Source organism: Astatotilapia calliptera, chromosome 20, assembly GCF_964374335.1.
Source record: "Astatotilapia calliptera chromosome 20, fAstCal68.1, whole genome shotgun sequence".
In the NCBI taxonomy this organism is placed as follows: Eukaryota; Metazoa; Chordata; class Actinopteri; order Cichliformes; family Cichlidae; genus Astatotilapia; species Astatotilapia calliptera.
This window is the reverse complement of record NC_137441.1, coordinates 11,988,537-12,005,410: the sequence shown is the minus strand read 5'-3', so window position 1 is coordinate 12,005,410 and position 16,874 is coordinate 11,988,537. Positions and strand designations below refer to the sequence as shown.

The window sequence follows — 16,874 nt, the reverse complement described above, 5'->3', positions numbered from 1 at the left end:
GTCACTCACTGGTGACACGTTTCAGTGGAATAAGCTCTAAAAGCCAGACTGAAATTTATCAAGAATCCTGTATTTGTATCAAACAGCTGTTCTCTCAGATGCTGAGGGTGAAGACTCAACCAGCTGTTAACTATTCTATTCGACTCCTAAAAAGACAAGAATCTAAAAAGAAACTAAAAACTCATGGAAAACGTTTGGATACATCAGGAGAGCAGCAGAGCTTTCCCCGTTTACTTCTGGATAATCAGGCTCCTTTTAACAACCAGAGGTGTCGCCCCTGCTGGCCAATGTTTTTTTTTTATTTCCTGTGTTTCTTCCACATACATTTCACTGTGTGAAGTTTTTTTTTGGGGGGTGGGGGGGGTTTCTGGGGGGTAATTCGGCCCACATTTTCAGAGTCCGAAATCTTGTCTCCCCTCTGCATACTACCACCTTCTCCACCTCCCACCCCCCTCTCGCCTGTGTTCAGCCAGCTAGATTGAGTTCAGCCCCTTCGGCTGGAGGCTCGGGTTTATCTGGAACTAAAGAGAAAGCTATTCAGGAGCTGTGCGCCGCCAGGTGAAGGAAGGCTCCGTTTTGGACGCTGGGGGGGAGCGAGAGAGGACCGAGGGCCGGGGATTTGACTTTTTCTGTATAAACTCGGGTTTGTGAGGGCGAGTGGGGAGCTATGGCGGTGCTTTCTGCGCTTTGGGTGCTTTTATTGTCCCAACTATTGATATCATCCTCAGCCCAGGTAAGAGTTACTAAGTTATTACCCTTCTTTTTCTTTGCGCGTCATTGGTGATGGGTTTGTTTTTTACCTGCAGATCTCATGTAGTAAGCCAGTAATTTAAAAAGTGTGTCTTTTGTTTTGGTGACAGTGATGATGATGATGATGATGACAGAAGTGACTCTCTTCCGGCAGGTTTCAGGCAGACATTTACACACTACCTGAGAACCTGATGCTTTCTGTAAACCTTTTTCCTTAGTTGTACATATATTGTAATTAATCCTGACAAATTAAAGAGGAACTAAAATGAACAGGGGTCTCTCTGGTTCTGCAGGTTTGTTGCTCTGCAGTGTAATTGTGTGCAGGTGGCTCTCTTTTGCGCTAGTTAGTGAAGTCAGGCCGAACCTGTGGAATGCGCGGATTGGAGATCAGTGCGCACAATGAAACCTCTGTTCACTCCCTGACTGAGCTGAGCTGTGGAGCAAGTCTTTAGAGCAAAACTGTTGTATTGGGTGATCATAGCAGTACAGGTTTAATTGAAGAGGATTCTCATAGTGTTCTTACAGCACTGATTTGAATAATGATTTTCATCGTGATGTATATGGTTGCCGTTACATCGTTAATATCAATTGTATTATTTTCTATCTCTCTCCCTCTCTCTTATTCAGTCTCACAGTCACTGTGTCAAAATATGCCAAACATTTATCACCACTTTCTGTTGCCTCCAAATTTTTACTGCATTCCATCAAAAGAGGGTTGATTCTCATTAATTTCATGTTCCAGAGGCCAGGCCTCAGAGGAGCTCCTGGCCTACAAGGACCCCCAGGGCCACCAGGAAGGGATGGCACTGACGTGAGTAGACCAAGGGTGTCTGCATATAAAAACACCTCTCTGTCACTTAGACTATTAAACATGCACCAAAGTTCAAGACGATGGGAGTTAAGAGTAGATGGTAAGCACTTATATTTTTGTGGGTAATAAACCCACATATATTAATTTATTTTAGATTTATTTTCATATTTTAAGCAAAATTGGGAGTAAAAGTACAGAATAAGAATACAGACAGATGTTGGGGTTTTTTTAACCGAAAATTTAGTTTATATAGAAATTCACACTCAGTTACGTATGGTATACTATGGTTTGCTTGTGTTTAGGTGTGGATAGGTGATATTATTTATTAGCATTATTTGAGTGACTCCTCCCACAACCCCTCCTACAAGTATTAAATAATAATGATGGCTATTAGGTAGGCAGGCTTTAAGTTTATCTTGTGAACAGAGTTGTTCTAAATTAGAAAAACTTATGTTTTCTTGAAAAAAAACATTTTATTTTGTCTACAGTGCTCCTTAAGATGATTACAGGACTCATACAGTGTTAAGGCCATTATAGCATGTAGTTAGACAAATCAGAGAATACAGACAATGTTTTTACATTCCCCTGATGCCTTGCCTTTAAGGTTTTTATTGCAGGTAAGCATATGATGTTATAGTAAAAAAATTAATAGAGAGTAAAACAATAAAACAAGGCTTTATTTGCACAGGGATGAAGAGGAAATTGGATTACAGGCAAGCTAAGTAAAAAGAACAACTTTGCTAACGTTGCAGAGTACTCCCTTATCCTTTCTGATTTTTGTCAAACTAAACTAAAAAAAGAAAAACACTGAAAGCAAATGTTGTCCATGCCTGTCAGAAAACTTTTAGTTGTGACTCCAGTGAAGCTTAGGCTAACAGAGGGCCCATTCATACATTCCCCAACCCCGTGAGACCATCTGAAGTTACACCTCATACCTCCTGCCTGCACCTTCAGCACCCCTCCCCTATACAAACCAAACTGTCATGTGACCGGTCAGCATCAGGTCGCTGACTGGTTTGGTAGTGTTTGCTCTTCCCCAGTCACAGCAGAAGCTAAACATTGTATAGAGTGAAGCAACCCACAGTCTCACTGCTTCAGTTACCTACAACACTAAGTTACTGATGAGTATTAAAGATGGGCTAATGCTAGCTCTCCAATAAAACACTAAAGTTTTTGGGTCTGTGTAGCAGTGGCTTTGAAATTTGTCTCTTTCAAGATTAGCTTGAAAACAAATTTACTTCTTTTTTTTTTAATCTGATTAACAGGGTAAACCAGGACCTCCCGGTCTGCCAGGGAAACCAGTAAGTATTCCAACAATTTTAGCAAAGTGCGTTTTATTCAGCCACAACTATAAGCATGCACCTAACTGTAAGTGTTTTTCTTGCACCTTTTGAGTTCCTCAAAATAGGTCAAATTATTGTAAAATGGTGTTAAATAGCTGCAACTTGTTTAAAGACCATGATCCAGAGACAGAATTGTTTCTCCTCCACTTGAAGTAAAATGCATATCCATGAACTATGGAGCAAAGAAAGGCTGCCATTTAAATTTAAATAGTGAATATGCAACTCACTAACAATTAACTAGATGTGCAAAACAAATAAATTAAGCGTAACATTATTAGGAGTCTTTCCTACTGCTTCATAAGTAATCAGACTAACCTGCCTTCAGTCAAAAGAAAACATCACCTTGGTGCCTTAAATAACCTGAAATCAGAAATGTGTTACTTTACAGTCTTTCTTTTAGGTTTTCCCTTTAACGTGTTTACCTTTATTTTAGTTTGATGATGATTTTGTGACACAAGAAGAAGAAATCAGTTGTTTATCTGGGATGTAAATTACTCACTCTGCTTTTGTAGGGTCCCAAAGGGAAAGCAGGAAAACCAGGGGGACCAGGACAACAAGGACTGCCGGGACTTCCAGGTGTCGATGTAAGTGTCTGATAAGCAAACACAGCCAGTCCTTAAACTAACAGGACACCAGCTCTGTTTTTATCTGTACACAAACATAGAGATGCTATAAAATGACCAGTTACTGTTTAAAACATCATTGCACTTCCTCTCCAGGGTTTGACAGGTCCCGATGGTCCTCTTGGCAGGGATGGACCCCCAGGAGAACCAGTAAGTTTTTCTCAGTTTTATGAGCTTTCTGGGACACTGCGAATAAATTTAAAGATGCACTAGCTGGGTTTAAAGACCTCCTATCTACTTCACACTGGCCTTCATAATTTAGCTGAAGTCAGCCACTTGCAAGACACATGTAGGAACGTATGCATGCAAACTCTGCATGTTGATTCTATTGCATGAAGATGCTTAAGAGGCCTAACAGGGACAAGGTCTGTGCTTTCTCTGTCAGCCTGGATTTGTCAAGCTGGCTCAGCCTCCTAGTGGGAATATTTTTAATGAGGGATCAGAATCGGATTTATTTCTACTGCTTCCATAATCCGGCTAGGAATGCACACAGTTTCCCACCAATCTGTGAAACCATGGGAGATAATGAACTCTTGCCCCAATGCCGAGGGTAAACTGGTATTATCCTATCAGAGGCACAAGAGAAGACAGAATTACAGCACCTATGACATCAACTGCTGCTGCATCTTAAAATGAAACAGGAAGGCTTTTCTTTACCATTGTGAATATATGAATATAACATATTATATGATAAAGACCGTGTGGCCACTATAAAATGGCTTCAAAGTGACCAACTAGACAGATAATGCTCTCACTCTCCAAGCCCCTTAGCAATTCCACTAATTAGCCAACTTAATGAGGAAGCTTGTGTCAACCCATGTCACTGATTACTCAGACGACTACACTGTTACTGCTGGCTCATAGTACTGAAGAGTCATGCAAAGACAAACAGGATTAAAGTGCTAAAGTCTTTGACAGAGTCAAAGTACAACTAACTGAATCAGACAAAGTAAAATCTGTGTGAGTGTATACACAGCAACATCACAACCATTTGTTTATGATTTGTGTGACAGTATGTCCTATTACACGCTGAGGAATGGAGCGAATTAGTGTAACATTGCTGTGTTACATCTGTTTGTTTGGAGTCATTTTGCCAATCGTCCTCTGAGGCACCACAAATACAGCTGGGAGGAAGTAAACAAAGGAGAACTAAAAGAAAAGAAGACGGGGCACCTCAGCAGACCACAGTTTGATCATTTAGTCCAATAACTTGAAAAATAATTATTGAAAAAGCATCTTATCACTGTGTCCTCCACAGCTAGCCTAAATCTTGGCTAGAAAACCAAACTTAGGCCCAGCCAATGAGATTATCTGTTTTTATCTTTCTATTGCTCTTTCTTTCTTTTGTTTGTTTGTTTGTTTGTTTAGTTGGGAGGGCATCATTGTATAAATATTACACATGAGTTCAAATAATATTTTATTTGTAATGTGCAATACTAAATATTTGACGATATGCTTTTGTTCTGAGACCTCCCCGTCCTCCCATGCACGTGTGAAAAAGTGTCATAACGACACACGAGATGCTCACAAAAAAGCAGTCTTTACAGCTCAGCCCAAAAAAGCCCTTTAGCTCACATATTTCACACGATTCACACGTTTTTTTTTGCCGACATCTTCCAGTACTGATGATGGGAGAGTCCATCTGCTAAAGTCTTCTGCAGTGCATCCCACAGATTGTCTCTGGGGTTGAGATCTGGAATCTGTGGTGGACAATCCACGAGTGAAAATGATGTCTAATGCCTCGTGAACCACACTTTCACAGTTTGAGCCAGAAGAATCCTGGCACTGGCATCTTGGAACATGCCTCTGCCATCAGGGAACAAAAAATCCATTGATGGAAAAACCAGGTCGTTCCACATATTCAGGTAGTTAGCTGATCTCATTTTTTCAGGTACATAACGTTGCTCAGTGTACGCCTCCAATTCAGTGCAAGAATCTCATATTTTTTCTATGTTCATGTTCATGGACATTAATTCTAATATTTTGTCATGTGAGCACAAATTTTTGAGTGACATATTTAGAGATAATAAGATAAGATAAGATAAGATAACCTTTATTAGTCCCACATGTGGGAAATTTGTTTTGTCACAGCAGGAAGTGGACAGTGCAAAAGTTATGAAGCAAAAATTAGAATACAATAAGAATAAATACAGTCCACAACTGTACAGAATAGAATAAAATAAAATACTATATACAGTAGAATAAAATAAAATATACAATAGAATAAAAATAGAATACAAATGCTGTATACAACTGAGTAAAAATACAACGATGCCAGAAAAGAGTATTGCATTGTTGTAATTGTTTGTATTGTATTGTAATTGTTGTGTCAGAGGCACATATTTTGTCCAGAGAAAGCAGGAAGGAACCATCATTGCAAACAAGAAATCAAACCTTTAAAAGAGATCACAGCCATTGAATTTGAACCCAGACAATAACCTTTTTCTAAATCCAAGGTAGTAATTCTTAATGCCTAACTTAAACCAAGTTGAATTTAGGCCCCTTGCATGAGCAGTGAAATGATTTGCTCCATCCCCAACCCATCCAAGTCCTCCAACCTTTATTTTTTATTTATATGCCATAAATAGTAGCAGATCACAGATCTGATACAGCATGACAGCAGGTGTTTGGGTGGGCACGGGTTGCAAAGTGGCTTGCAAATGCACAAAAACGGCAGACAGACCAAGACAAATTCAGCACTGCATGATATTAACCAACTGGATGCATAAAGTGGCATCAGATGAGTGTTCAGCTGATGTAGCTCTGTTGTTAAGATCAGGTGATCTACCAGAACTGTGGGCTGGCTCTTCCTGACCTAACACTAGGCTGAAATGTATTGCCAAAACTATGGAAGCTTGCGTCGAGATAGACGTTGTACTGTTTGAAACTATTTTTTTCATTTAGAATAAGTTGATGTTTATCACCAGTACTGTTCATCCTGCTGGAATAGCAGACTTTATTAACACATAAAACACAAACTGTTGCAGACAGGCTACTTTAAAGCTAAAGTATATATATAAAAAGGAAAAAAATCGGAATTTCTGTTATGTCTATATGTGAGCATTTATTGTAGCGTCTCTACTTTACAATATAAAGTGCCTTGGGGTGAGTGTTTTTATGAGTTGGCGCTATATAAATAAACTGAACTGAATTGAATAGAATGGGCCTTAAAAGTTTCTGCTAGGTGTGATTATGCCTGAGAGGCTGATTGTGATTTTGTGTATCTACAGGGTGAAGCAGGTCCTCCTGGGCCACCTGGACCTCCTGTAAGTAACCCCACATGTGTAAAACCTAACAAGCCTTTATTTTCCTCTTCTCTTATAAGTAAGCGCATGACTGAAGCTACTGTTACACAGAATATTTCCCTAAAATACTTTTACCCACAGTAATTATTAAACCTACAGCAGTTGCTTTTTTCCGACTTTATTATTTCATGCTGAGAGAATACCTTTCTGTACTTGTGCTCCTGTTAAGTCAGGTTTATGATCAGCTCTTGCCTGACTCGCGACAAAATGTGACACTCAGTGTCACATTTTGTCTTAGGATTACTCAGATGTCATATACATAAGCGCACACTAGCCTCAAAGCAACAATCCATGAGAAATATTCTCATGGTGGATTTTGTTTCAGTGTGTGAATCTAATCATTTCCCAGTGACTTAATTTGCCTTCCTGTGTCTTCCGTAGGGCAGAGGGAGACCAGGAGCTTCAGTGAGTACACAGCACTGTCTTTTTATGTTGTTCTGGGGGAGTACACCTGTGGTGTCCTTTTTTTATTTATTCATTTTTGCTTATTTGCATTCTGCGATTAGATGCTCGTTATTCTTTGATGTAGTTCAGACAGTGTGCGGCATATGTACTCTGGTGGCATGCGAACACCCAGTCTCTTTTGTTTCTAGGGACTTCCCGGCACCAACGGGTTGCCAGGCGGACCCGGACCCCAGGGCCCAGTGGTGAGTGTCTCTAATTAAGATCTCCTGTCATCATTAAGTGATTTCTTCATTCAAATAAGAATGAGGTAGTCTGTTTCATTTCTGTAACTACAGGAAACTCTTATGTTCCGCTTGATTTTTAATGTGAAAAGATAATCGCAGAAAATGTATACACGAGCCTCTGCAGCAGAAACAATAAGCTACAGTAAAGCTAACAGATCCTGTGATCTCAGCTTCAAATCAACCACGACAACATTGCCCTAAATTTCTGTATACTGTAGCAGGAGGATAAGAATAACCACTGACCGAGAAGGACACATCGTCAGTGTTTCTACTGGGTCACACTTTATTTAGGCTGAACTCAGCTCATTTGTAAAAGCTCAGTAGGTTTCCAAAGACCCCGCAGGCCTGTTAGACGTCAGTGCAATGTTCAGGCTACTCTCAGAATTACTATAGCAACGGGTCATCGGTTGTTCACTGAATAATCATTATTAAATTATAAATTAAATTATTAAATTAAATTATTCTGATTGCTCTAGAGGTTTCAAGTTTACTTCACTCTGTACAGTTAAGCTCAAACAACAGTGTGAAATGAAAACAAGAAAATCACTTTTTTTTTAGTATAGTACAAAGAAAATTCCTGATTTTAATCTAGTTCCATCACAACCTTCCAAATTAAATAATCACGTCTTTTATCCTGAGATGCTGAAGGTGCTTCTGCTTCCCCTGATGCTCCTCTGTGTGTTTCTCAGGGTCCTGAGGGTCTTCCAGGACTACCGGGACCTACTGGCCCAGATGGACTCCCAGTAAGTGCAGTTATCATTGTATATCTGGTGTTGGTACAGTAGCCACATTGTCATATTTTCCCAGTCACCCAGTGGATATCAGGAAAAGCACTAAAAAACAAAGAATGCAGCAAAGTCACGTTTAAAGTAAATGTCGCCGTATTTCTCACTTGTGTGTGTTGTCATTATTCAATCTTTCAGGGTCTTCCCGGTACACTTCATGATCTCAATGGAGACCTTCTGGTAAGTGTTTCTTGTGAAAACGGTGTGATTGCAGAAAAATGAAGATGTGCTCTCTACATGCACTGGCTGTAGAGGTCTCAGTTTTTTGTCTCTGTACTCTGCAGTGTCCTGCAATCTGTCCCCCTGGCCCGCCTGGTCCTCCGGGAATGCCGGGATTCAAGGTAAACAGAGTTTTGGGGGGTTTTGTTTTGTGTTGTTTTTTAAGCACGATGCTAGACCAAAGGTGGCCGACAGGAAAGAGTCATACTATAAAAAGCAATTTAAGTAGCACTAACAAAAGTGTTTCAGAAATGTAAGATGACCTTCTCAGAATGCATCTGCTGCTACAGCCTATATCTACTAACCTACCAACAGCAATGTAGCATGGCATTGCTCATGAAAAAAACAATGTATGGAGTTAAAATGCACAAAACTAAATGTTTGGCATTCCATTAAAATTAAATTTAAAATGAGCTGAATTGTGGGAGCATTGCTTAAATGATCCGTAGTCCATCACAACTGCACAGAGGAAGCTGTGTGGTGAAAAGAAGAAGCAGAGGTGTTATTGTCATACAGTTTATTAGATCTAGATCACAGTAAACCCAAAATGTTGCTGAAATCTGTGTAAATATAAGCACTCGGCCTATGACGGCATTCACTTCTGTGTGTGTTTGTGTTCATTTAGGGTCACACTGGGCATAAAGGAGACAAGGGAGAACCTGGAAAAGATGGAGAGAAAGTGAGTTAGATATATGGCTTGAAGATTTTTTCCTGTTTCTGTTATTATTATTTTATATTACGGCGGAAATGAGCTTCCTCCGAAGGGTGGCTGGCCTCTCCCTTAGAGATGGGGTGAGAAGTTCGGCCATCCGGGAGGGGCTCAGAGTAGAGCCGCTGCTGCTCCACATCGAAAGGAGCCAGCTGAGGTGGTTCGGGCATCTGACAAGGATGCCTTCTGGGCGCCTCCTGGGTGAGGTGTTCCGGGCATACCCCACCGGGAGGAGGCCCCGGGGCAGACCCAGGACACGCTGGAGAGATTATATCTCTCGGCTGGCCTAGGAACGCCTTGGTGTTCCCCCGGATAAGCTGGAGGAGGTGGCTGGGGAGAGGGAGGTCTGGGCCTCTCTGCTTAGGCTGCTGTCCCCGCGACCCGGCCTCGGATAAAGCGGATGAAGATGGATGGATGGCTGAAAAGAGAATCAACATCTTTCTGTGATTTAATGTTTACATTTTGCCCTGTTTTGTCTGTAGGGTGATGCTGGACCACCGGGTCCACCAGGTCTTCCTGGCACTGTGGGTCTGCAGGTGAGATTTGCCCACATAAGTTTTGCTGATTTAATGCGCTACGAAAAGGATTTTCTGAAGAATTATTTGATGATAATAGGTTGTTGTTGTCTTTTGTTGTGCTTTCAAAATGTTCAAATGCTGTGTTTCAGGGTCCACGTGGTCTAAGAGGTTTACAAGGCCCAATGGGACCTGTAGGCGACAGAGTAAGCAGCTTTTACCTGTTTTCACTCAGTAGATGTAGATTTGTGTCAGGGTGTTTCTTTTGACCTCGTTCTCTGTTTGTCCCCAGGGCTTCCCTGGTTTCAGAGGCAAGCCTGGCATCCCTGGCATTATTGGAAAGACAGTGAGTCTCCCAATGTTTATATCACAAAAATAGAAAGAGTTTATTAGTCCTGGTTAGTAGTTCACAGCTTAAATAAATGGCAGATCCCATCAATGAATAGCTGTGTGTGTGTTTAATCTGATGTTTCCAGGGTGGTGGCGGAGAAAAAGGACCACAGGGATTCAAAGGACCCAAAGGAGAAATAGTATGTAAAAGAATTTTGATCTGTGATTTGAGCGTATACATAAGATGTAAATATCAAGTCTCAATGTGTCTTTTAACAGGGTAAAATTGGTCCCAAAGGAGCTTCTGGTGGACCAGGGCCCAAAGGAGAGCCTGTAAGTGCAAATATACAGAATTTAAGATTCTATATTTGTATAACCTGTCAGAACAATGCGAGTCATATCTGATGGATTCAACAGGGAATTCCTGGCAGAGATGGCAAAGACGGAACCCCAGGGTTGGATGGTGAGAAGGTAAGATGCTTTTTTTTTTTTTTAAATCTTTTGCTTTAACTGCTTAATTAAAGAGATTTTACACCAACTATGACGTCTGTCTGCTGACAGGGCGATCCTGGACGCCACGGGGTAGTTGGAGAGAAAGGACCAAATGGCCTTCCTGTAAGTGTTATTAATAATCACCACTTTCATCACTGCCATGAGAATCACCTTCACTTTCTGTGCTTTATGATGTACATTCATGTCATTTTTGGGGGGTTCTAGGGTCTGCCAGGAAAGGCTGGTACAACAGGATCTAAAGGAGAAGCTGTGAGTATCACCACAAAATCTATTCTAACTTTAAAACTATGATTAGAAACATGGAGGAAAACTGTTATGTTCTCGTTCCTTTACACCAGGGTGATCCAGGAAAGCCCGGGGAGATGGGACCCTCTGGAGAGCCAGGGATTCCTGTATGTATCTGATGGTGCTTTTAGGGAGTTACAGTCTAATAAATGTGTCACTTGACCCAGCAGGTGAGCTCTCTAAACTTTTCTGACTTGTCTTGCAATTTCTTTCACTTCTCTTCAGGGTGAGATTGGCATCCCAGGAGAGAGGGGGATAGCAGGTCCAAGAGGAGTGGCGGTAAGTTAATGATCACGCTGTATATTAAGTGAAATCGTGCACTACCTGTTGGTGCATTGCTGAAATTCTAGCATTGCTATTTTAAAAAAAAATCAGAAAAAGCCTCAATATAAGCTCTGCCACATTATTAAAATTCCTGCTGCACATCTTTTGATTATAACCCATTTATAGAATTTAGGCTTAGGAGTTTCCAATACTTTAAAGTTTGCTTCTTTAATGACCAGTAGGCAGTTTTTAAAGCACAATGGCTGAAAAAGAGATGGGATTAACAGAGCCCAAAGTAAAAGGCTAAAATGAGGAGCAGTCTACAACATGGTACTAAATTGGAATTAAATGAACCACTGGCCTTCCATGTGAATGATAATCTCGAAGAGTGCTAGGAGTATTTTTCTCTGATTCAGTGACTTACTAAGGTGGAGTAATGGAGCGATACCTACAGGGAGAGCAGGTATTCATGAGGGAAGAATTTATAAACAGAGAGATCTTTGTTTTTCACATCAGAGCCTGCGGCAAGGAAAGAAAGATAAAACTCGCAACGGAATTAACACCCCTACTATCACACAACGCACTGCATAATAAATCCTGCCTCACATAACGACCTCCTGCATTTGTTTAGTTTCTCTTACCCGAATCAAAAGAAGGAAGCATCATTAATTTCCAGTGCTTTTTTTTTTTTTTTTTAGTGCTTCATGTTTTCTAGAAAAATGACATGACTATGTCTCTTTCTGACAGGGAGGTATTGGACCAGTGGGCAACCCTGGGCCTCGGGGAGTGAAAGGCTTCCAGGTAGTTGCTTTAAATGATTTATCATCATCATTTTTTCTTATTACTATTTCTTAATTTAATGACTTTGTGTCATGTGCTGCAGGGAGTCAAAGGAGACTTGGGAGATCCGGGTCTTCCAGGACCAACGGGAATTCGTGGAGAATTTGGTGACAGGGTGGGTTTTTAATTATTCAGGAGAATGATGTCCCTGTAACATCTTAAAATGTCTATTTTGTCACCCCAGTAGTCCAAAATGCAAATGTGACCAGTTTACAGCTGAAGTAGAATATGACAGCAAGAAATGTAAAGTGATGGAGTGACTGACTTATTTGTTGCTAAAAAAAACAACAACCCCAGTATAAAACAAACATGGACATGTGTGGGTGTGTCCCCGCGTATCTCCACACAATCACAGTGGAGACGTGTGACTGTCCAGCTGTGTTCACGTTAGGACACTGTATCCCACTGTATTACCATCCTGTCTCAGTCTTAGTGGTATAAACTCAAACTGCAGCCCAGCACAGACACAAAGTGGCCTCCTGTTCAGAACATGAGGACAGAACAAAGCCAGCCTTTATACCAGTCCTGGTTCCCCTCAACCAGCCCACCGTGCTTCCTTTCATCCCCCATCCTTTTCCCAGCCAGCCGGCCTTCAATAAATATCTCTGCATGCCTCTTATTTATTCTCTCATTCTCTTTTTTTCAATCCTATAGGGCCCAGTCGGGGCTTCTGGACCTAAAGGAGACATGGTAAGTCACCAACATCTCCACTGATGTCCTGTGATAGTTTTCATCCAGCTTTTTGAAAAGTAAACTAAAGAAATGATTATTTTATATGTATAGTCCTGCAAATACATCGATTTTTCATAAGCTTATAAGATGAAAGACTTTCTTCAGTTATGAGTTATGTCACATGCAGTTCAGATCTCACGTTGTCATTTCAGGGTGTTGCAGGAAGTGATGGGTTACCAGGAGAGAACGGAGATCCTGTAAGTGTTTTCGTCATTGTCTGAATACTAACACTGTGCGGTGTTCGTAACCTACAGAGCAGTTACTGTGTTTGCAGTAGTTAGTTGTACTCTTGGTACAGAGGCTAAGACCATTCCACCTACTCAAGTACATGCACATGTCTTTAACGCACTTCATTGTTTTGTACAAGTGTATTTGGCTCTACGGGTCCTTTCACACGGGTTTTATGGTGCTGGACAAAAAGTTTTAGGGAGGTATCTTTTAGTTTTTGCTGCCAATGGATCAGAAAACACTGAAAATATGGATATTTGTACATAATTATAAACAATTATTTAAATCTACTTATTCTGATAGTGTATTTCTCTGTATTTTAGCATGACTTTGGGCTCTTATCTATTGTCTTTATCCCCTCTTTTTTTTATTCAAAGCTGCATGAAAGATGCTGTACCAAACAATGTTTGACTGTTTGAATGCTGCATACTGTTCTGTAATATAACGTTTTCAGAATTATCTAAAACAATGTCCTTATTTCCAGGGTCCCTTTGGGCCAGTGGGACAAAAAGGGCAGGTGAGCTATATTTCCTGTCACATTTTGCAATGTTTTGTGCTTTTACATCTTAGAAATCAGCTTTTTATCACCAAACTATTAACATCTATTAACACCAAACATTTATCAGATGTTGTGTGTGGGTGTAATTAGCAGCAAGTTTGTTCCAAACTCCCTCTGTTTCTGCTCCCTCACTAAACATTTAAAACTGGCACCTAGCTCTGAGCTTTTGCCTACTTATCAGAGTCACTGCACATGATTCAGCCTCACATTCCATGTTTAATAGGATTAATTAGAGATAGGTATTGCTGCTTTAGCTTTATTGGCCTGTTTGCTGCTATGGCCACGAGGGAAAGGCGAGTAACATTAAGCTGCAGCACAATTTATGTAATTAGAGACAGCACTGATGAGCCACCCTCTCTTAGTCTCATTTACTGTTTGCTGTGCTAGTTGGAGTAATTATCAAGCAACAAGATGCCACCCTCGCGTTGTTTCAACAGACCCACTTTGCTCCTCATTTGGTGTTTAGTCAGCGATCAAATGTTATGGATGTTTTCAGCTTCAGTTTGGAATAAATCAATTTGTTTTTGCAAACATAATGAGCGATTTAACAGATAATTGTTGTTGATTGTAGCCAGGGAAGCGAGGTGAACTGGGGCCTAAAGGCGTGACAGGTCCACAAGGAGAGGTTGGGGGAAGAGGGCTTCCAGGAAAAGAAGGCCCAATGGGCTTCCAAGGGGAACAGGGTGTGCCTGGACTTCCAGGAAAGAGAGGTGTACCTGTAAGTGTGCTGTTCTTTTTTCTTTTTCTTTTTTGACTGCACAAAACTACCTGGTTAGAACATATAGATGTAAATGGTTTCATATAAACTGCCTCAAATCTGGTGTTTCAGGGTAAACTGGCAAGTGAGCAACACATCAGAGAGCTATGTGGCCCAATGATTGATGGTGAGAGATCCTAATTCAATCTTCACGTGTAACTCATTCTATTGTCAAATATATATATGTACCGGTATATATTTTTTTAAATGTGGGGTTTTTACCTTTTGGTGCTTCTCCAACATGTAGATCAGGTTGCACAACTGGCTGCCAACCTGCGAAGACCCCTGGCACCTGGAATGGTGGGCCGCCCCGGCCCTCCAGGGCCGCCAGGAAAGCCAGGAGTTGCAGGCTCTATTGGGCATCCAGGTGCCCGAGGTCCACCAGGGTACCGAGGCCTGCCAGGAGAACTTGGAGATCCAGGTCCCAGAGGTATGAAAAATAAAACATGTCACAGGAGCACAAAAATAATTTCACTGCTGTTTAGCCTTACGGTTGCATAATCAGATGGTTAACATCAATGATAGAAGACATACTCAGATCCTTCACTCAAATAGCAATAGTACACAAGTACCAGTAAACACGTTGTATTAAAAGACATATTAGCAACATAACAACTTAACTATTCAAAAATAAAAATATTCATTTTAGCTGGAAAGAGATTTAATCATTCATTACTTCAGTGTAGAAACAATACATGAGATATTTAAGGCTGCTGATTACCAGCAAAAGATTGTGAGATGATTATTGGGCTAAAAAAACTTTCTTGCTACCCAAATATGAATTCTGTTTTCTTACTTTTGTTTGCTTTTCCTTACTAAAATATTGGATCATTTGATCTAGCTAAGCCTCAAGCAGTTACTTCCATAAAACCATCCCGAGTTTTTGGGGTTAAGAGAGAGCCATATTTGGTGGAAAAGCTAATTAGTCATGACAAAAAGCCCCACTGGGATTTTTATAAGAGGCAGCAAGACACAAAGGTTTGAATTCACTGTAAAGTTTAAACTGGTATAAAAAGGAAACATGTAAACTGTACTTTAGCACAACACCTATGTAAATGCACTTTGTTTCCACCACCGATTGAAATTTTCTGCTTTCACAACAGGTGATGTTGGTGAGGCAGGTGATAAGGGATTCATTGGTAAAGCCATTGATGGGCCTCCCGGAGACCAAGGATACCAAGGTATGTGCTCTCATACGGAGAACTTCCATCTGAACCAGTCATTTTCTTTTTTATACCTACATTTGAACTACTGTTCTAAACATCCACTCATCTCAGACTTTGACTTGTCAAACAGACATAAGTGTATAAGTCTTCTATCACTCCTGCAACTTCTAACTACAGCACATTCCCACAGGTCTTCCAGGGGTACCTGGAATTGTTAAAGATGGGCGCGATGGCTCTCCAGGAGATCCAGGTGAGCCCGGAGAGCCAGGCAGAGTAGGCAGGACTGGGCACCAAGGACCTCCTGGAATCTGTGACACATCAGCTTGTCAGGGAACATCACCTGCTGGGAAATCCTCTAACCCCAAAAACAATTAAGCATAAGTTCCTGCACCCTGACACCATCCACTCCGAGGTGAGAGTTATAAGTGAGGATAAAAGGAATGAAAGAAGAGAGTGGCCACAAAAAAAAGTCCTCTTTATTTAAATACATGCATCACAAGTTGGGAAGAGTAACATCAGACGGTGTGATATTTCTGACAAAATAGAGGAACATCCAGCGAGTGACATGAACATCAGTGCAACTGAGAGACAAAAAAACAAACAAACAACTTTATGATATGAAATGGAGAGAGGTAAGGAGAAGTGCAAGAGAACAACTGCATTGATCCAAGTACTATCACATGACAAGACTTGACTTACAAACACCTGGAAAGTGAATGATGAGTCCTTTGTGTATAAAAACTTTGTACATGTTGCTTCAACGCCCCAAACACTTTGATTAACATCCTTCTGCAGATAACACTAAAAAAATGGTGACTGTCTCTGATGTGAATGTGCATTTATCATGGCCCATTATGTAAATCACAGATGTTACCTCAACATGGAAATAAGTGCAAGAAGCATAAAAGCCTCTGTGGAGGAGCTGTGTATGTACTGTAAAAGGAATAAAAAACAAAAATCCAGGTTCCCAGACATTGTGTAGATTAATGCAAGACAAAAAAGATTTGAGTCTTCTTTTTTTTTTACAGCTTGTTTTCTGTTATTGTTTTTTTTATGACATGTGAATTTGATTCTTCAGACTTCAGAATCAAAAGCAAAATAAACTCATGAAAGCATAAATCACACATTGTAAAATACAGTTTAAGAATATTAGGAACAAAGTATTTTATTTTTTTTTTCCCAATCTGCAATGACCACATCCACTATGTACTACCGGTGCTGTAACTATTAAATATACATGACTTTAAATACTATTTATTATTTGTGGGTGACTGTTGTATGTACAGTAAGATGCTACAGCGACATGTTGTAAGAAAGAACAAATAAAGCCACTTTTCAGTAAAACATTACTCTTCTCTACATATCAAATGAACAGTCTGCTTTTCAGAATACTCTGCTGTAAACACTGAAATCAAAAAAGTCCATTAACTAACTAGGAAGTAACACTTACT

General features: G+C 40.5%; 1 protein-coding gene across 1 annotated transcript; it reads left to right on the top strand.

The window, feature by feature from the left end:
• Positions 1-420: 420 nt before the first annotated feature.
• Positions 421-16,767, top strand: col9a3 (collagen, type IX, alpha 3). Its single transcript, XM_080295608.1, has 32 exons — positions 421-733; positions 1,493-1,561; positions 2,827-2,862; positions 3,417-3,488; positions 3,624-3,677; positions 6,758-6,793; positions 7,214-7,237; positions 7,426-7,479; positions 8,211-8,264; positions 8,445-8,486; positions 8,591-8,647; positions 9,151-9,204; positions 9,717-9,770; positions 9,902-9,955; positions 10,042-10,095; positions 10,226-10,279; positions 10,359-10,412; positions 10,497-10,550; positions 10,641-10,694; positions 10,797-10,841; positions 10,931-10,984; positions 11,103-11,156; positions 11,889-11,942; positions 12,025-12,096; positions 12,636-12,671; positions 12,866-12,910; positions 13,426-13,458; positions 14,072-14,218; positions 14,330-14,384; positions 14,505-14,687; positions 15,361-15,438; positions 15,614-16,767. Exons 1-32 carry the CDS (start codon positions 668-670, stop codon positions 15,796-15,798), a joined length of 2,037 nt encoding a protein of 678 aa, XP_080151734.1. The 5' UTR covers positions 421-667; the 3' UTR covers positions 15,799-16,767.
• The last annotated feature ends 107 nt before the right edge of the window (positions 16,768-16,874 follow it).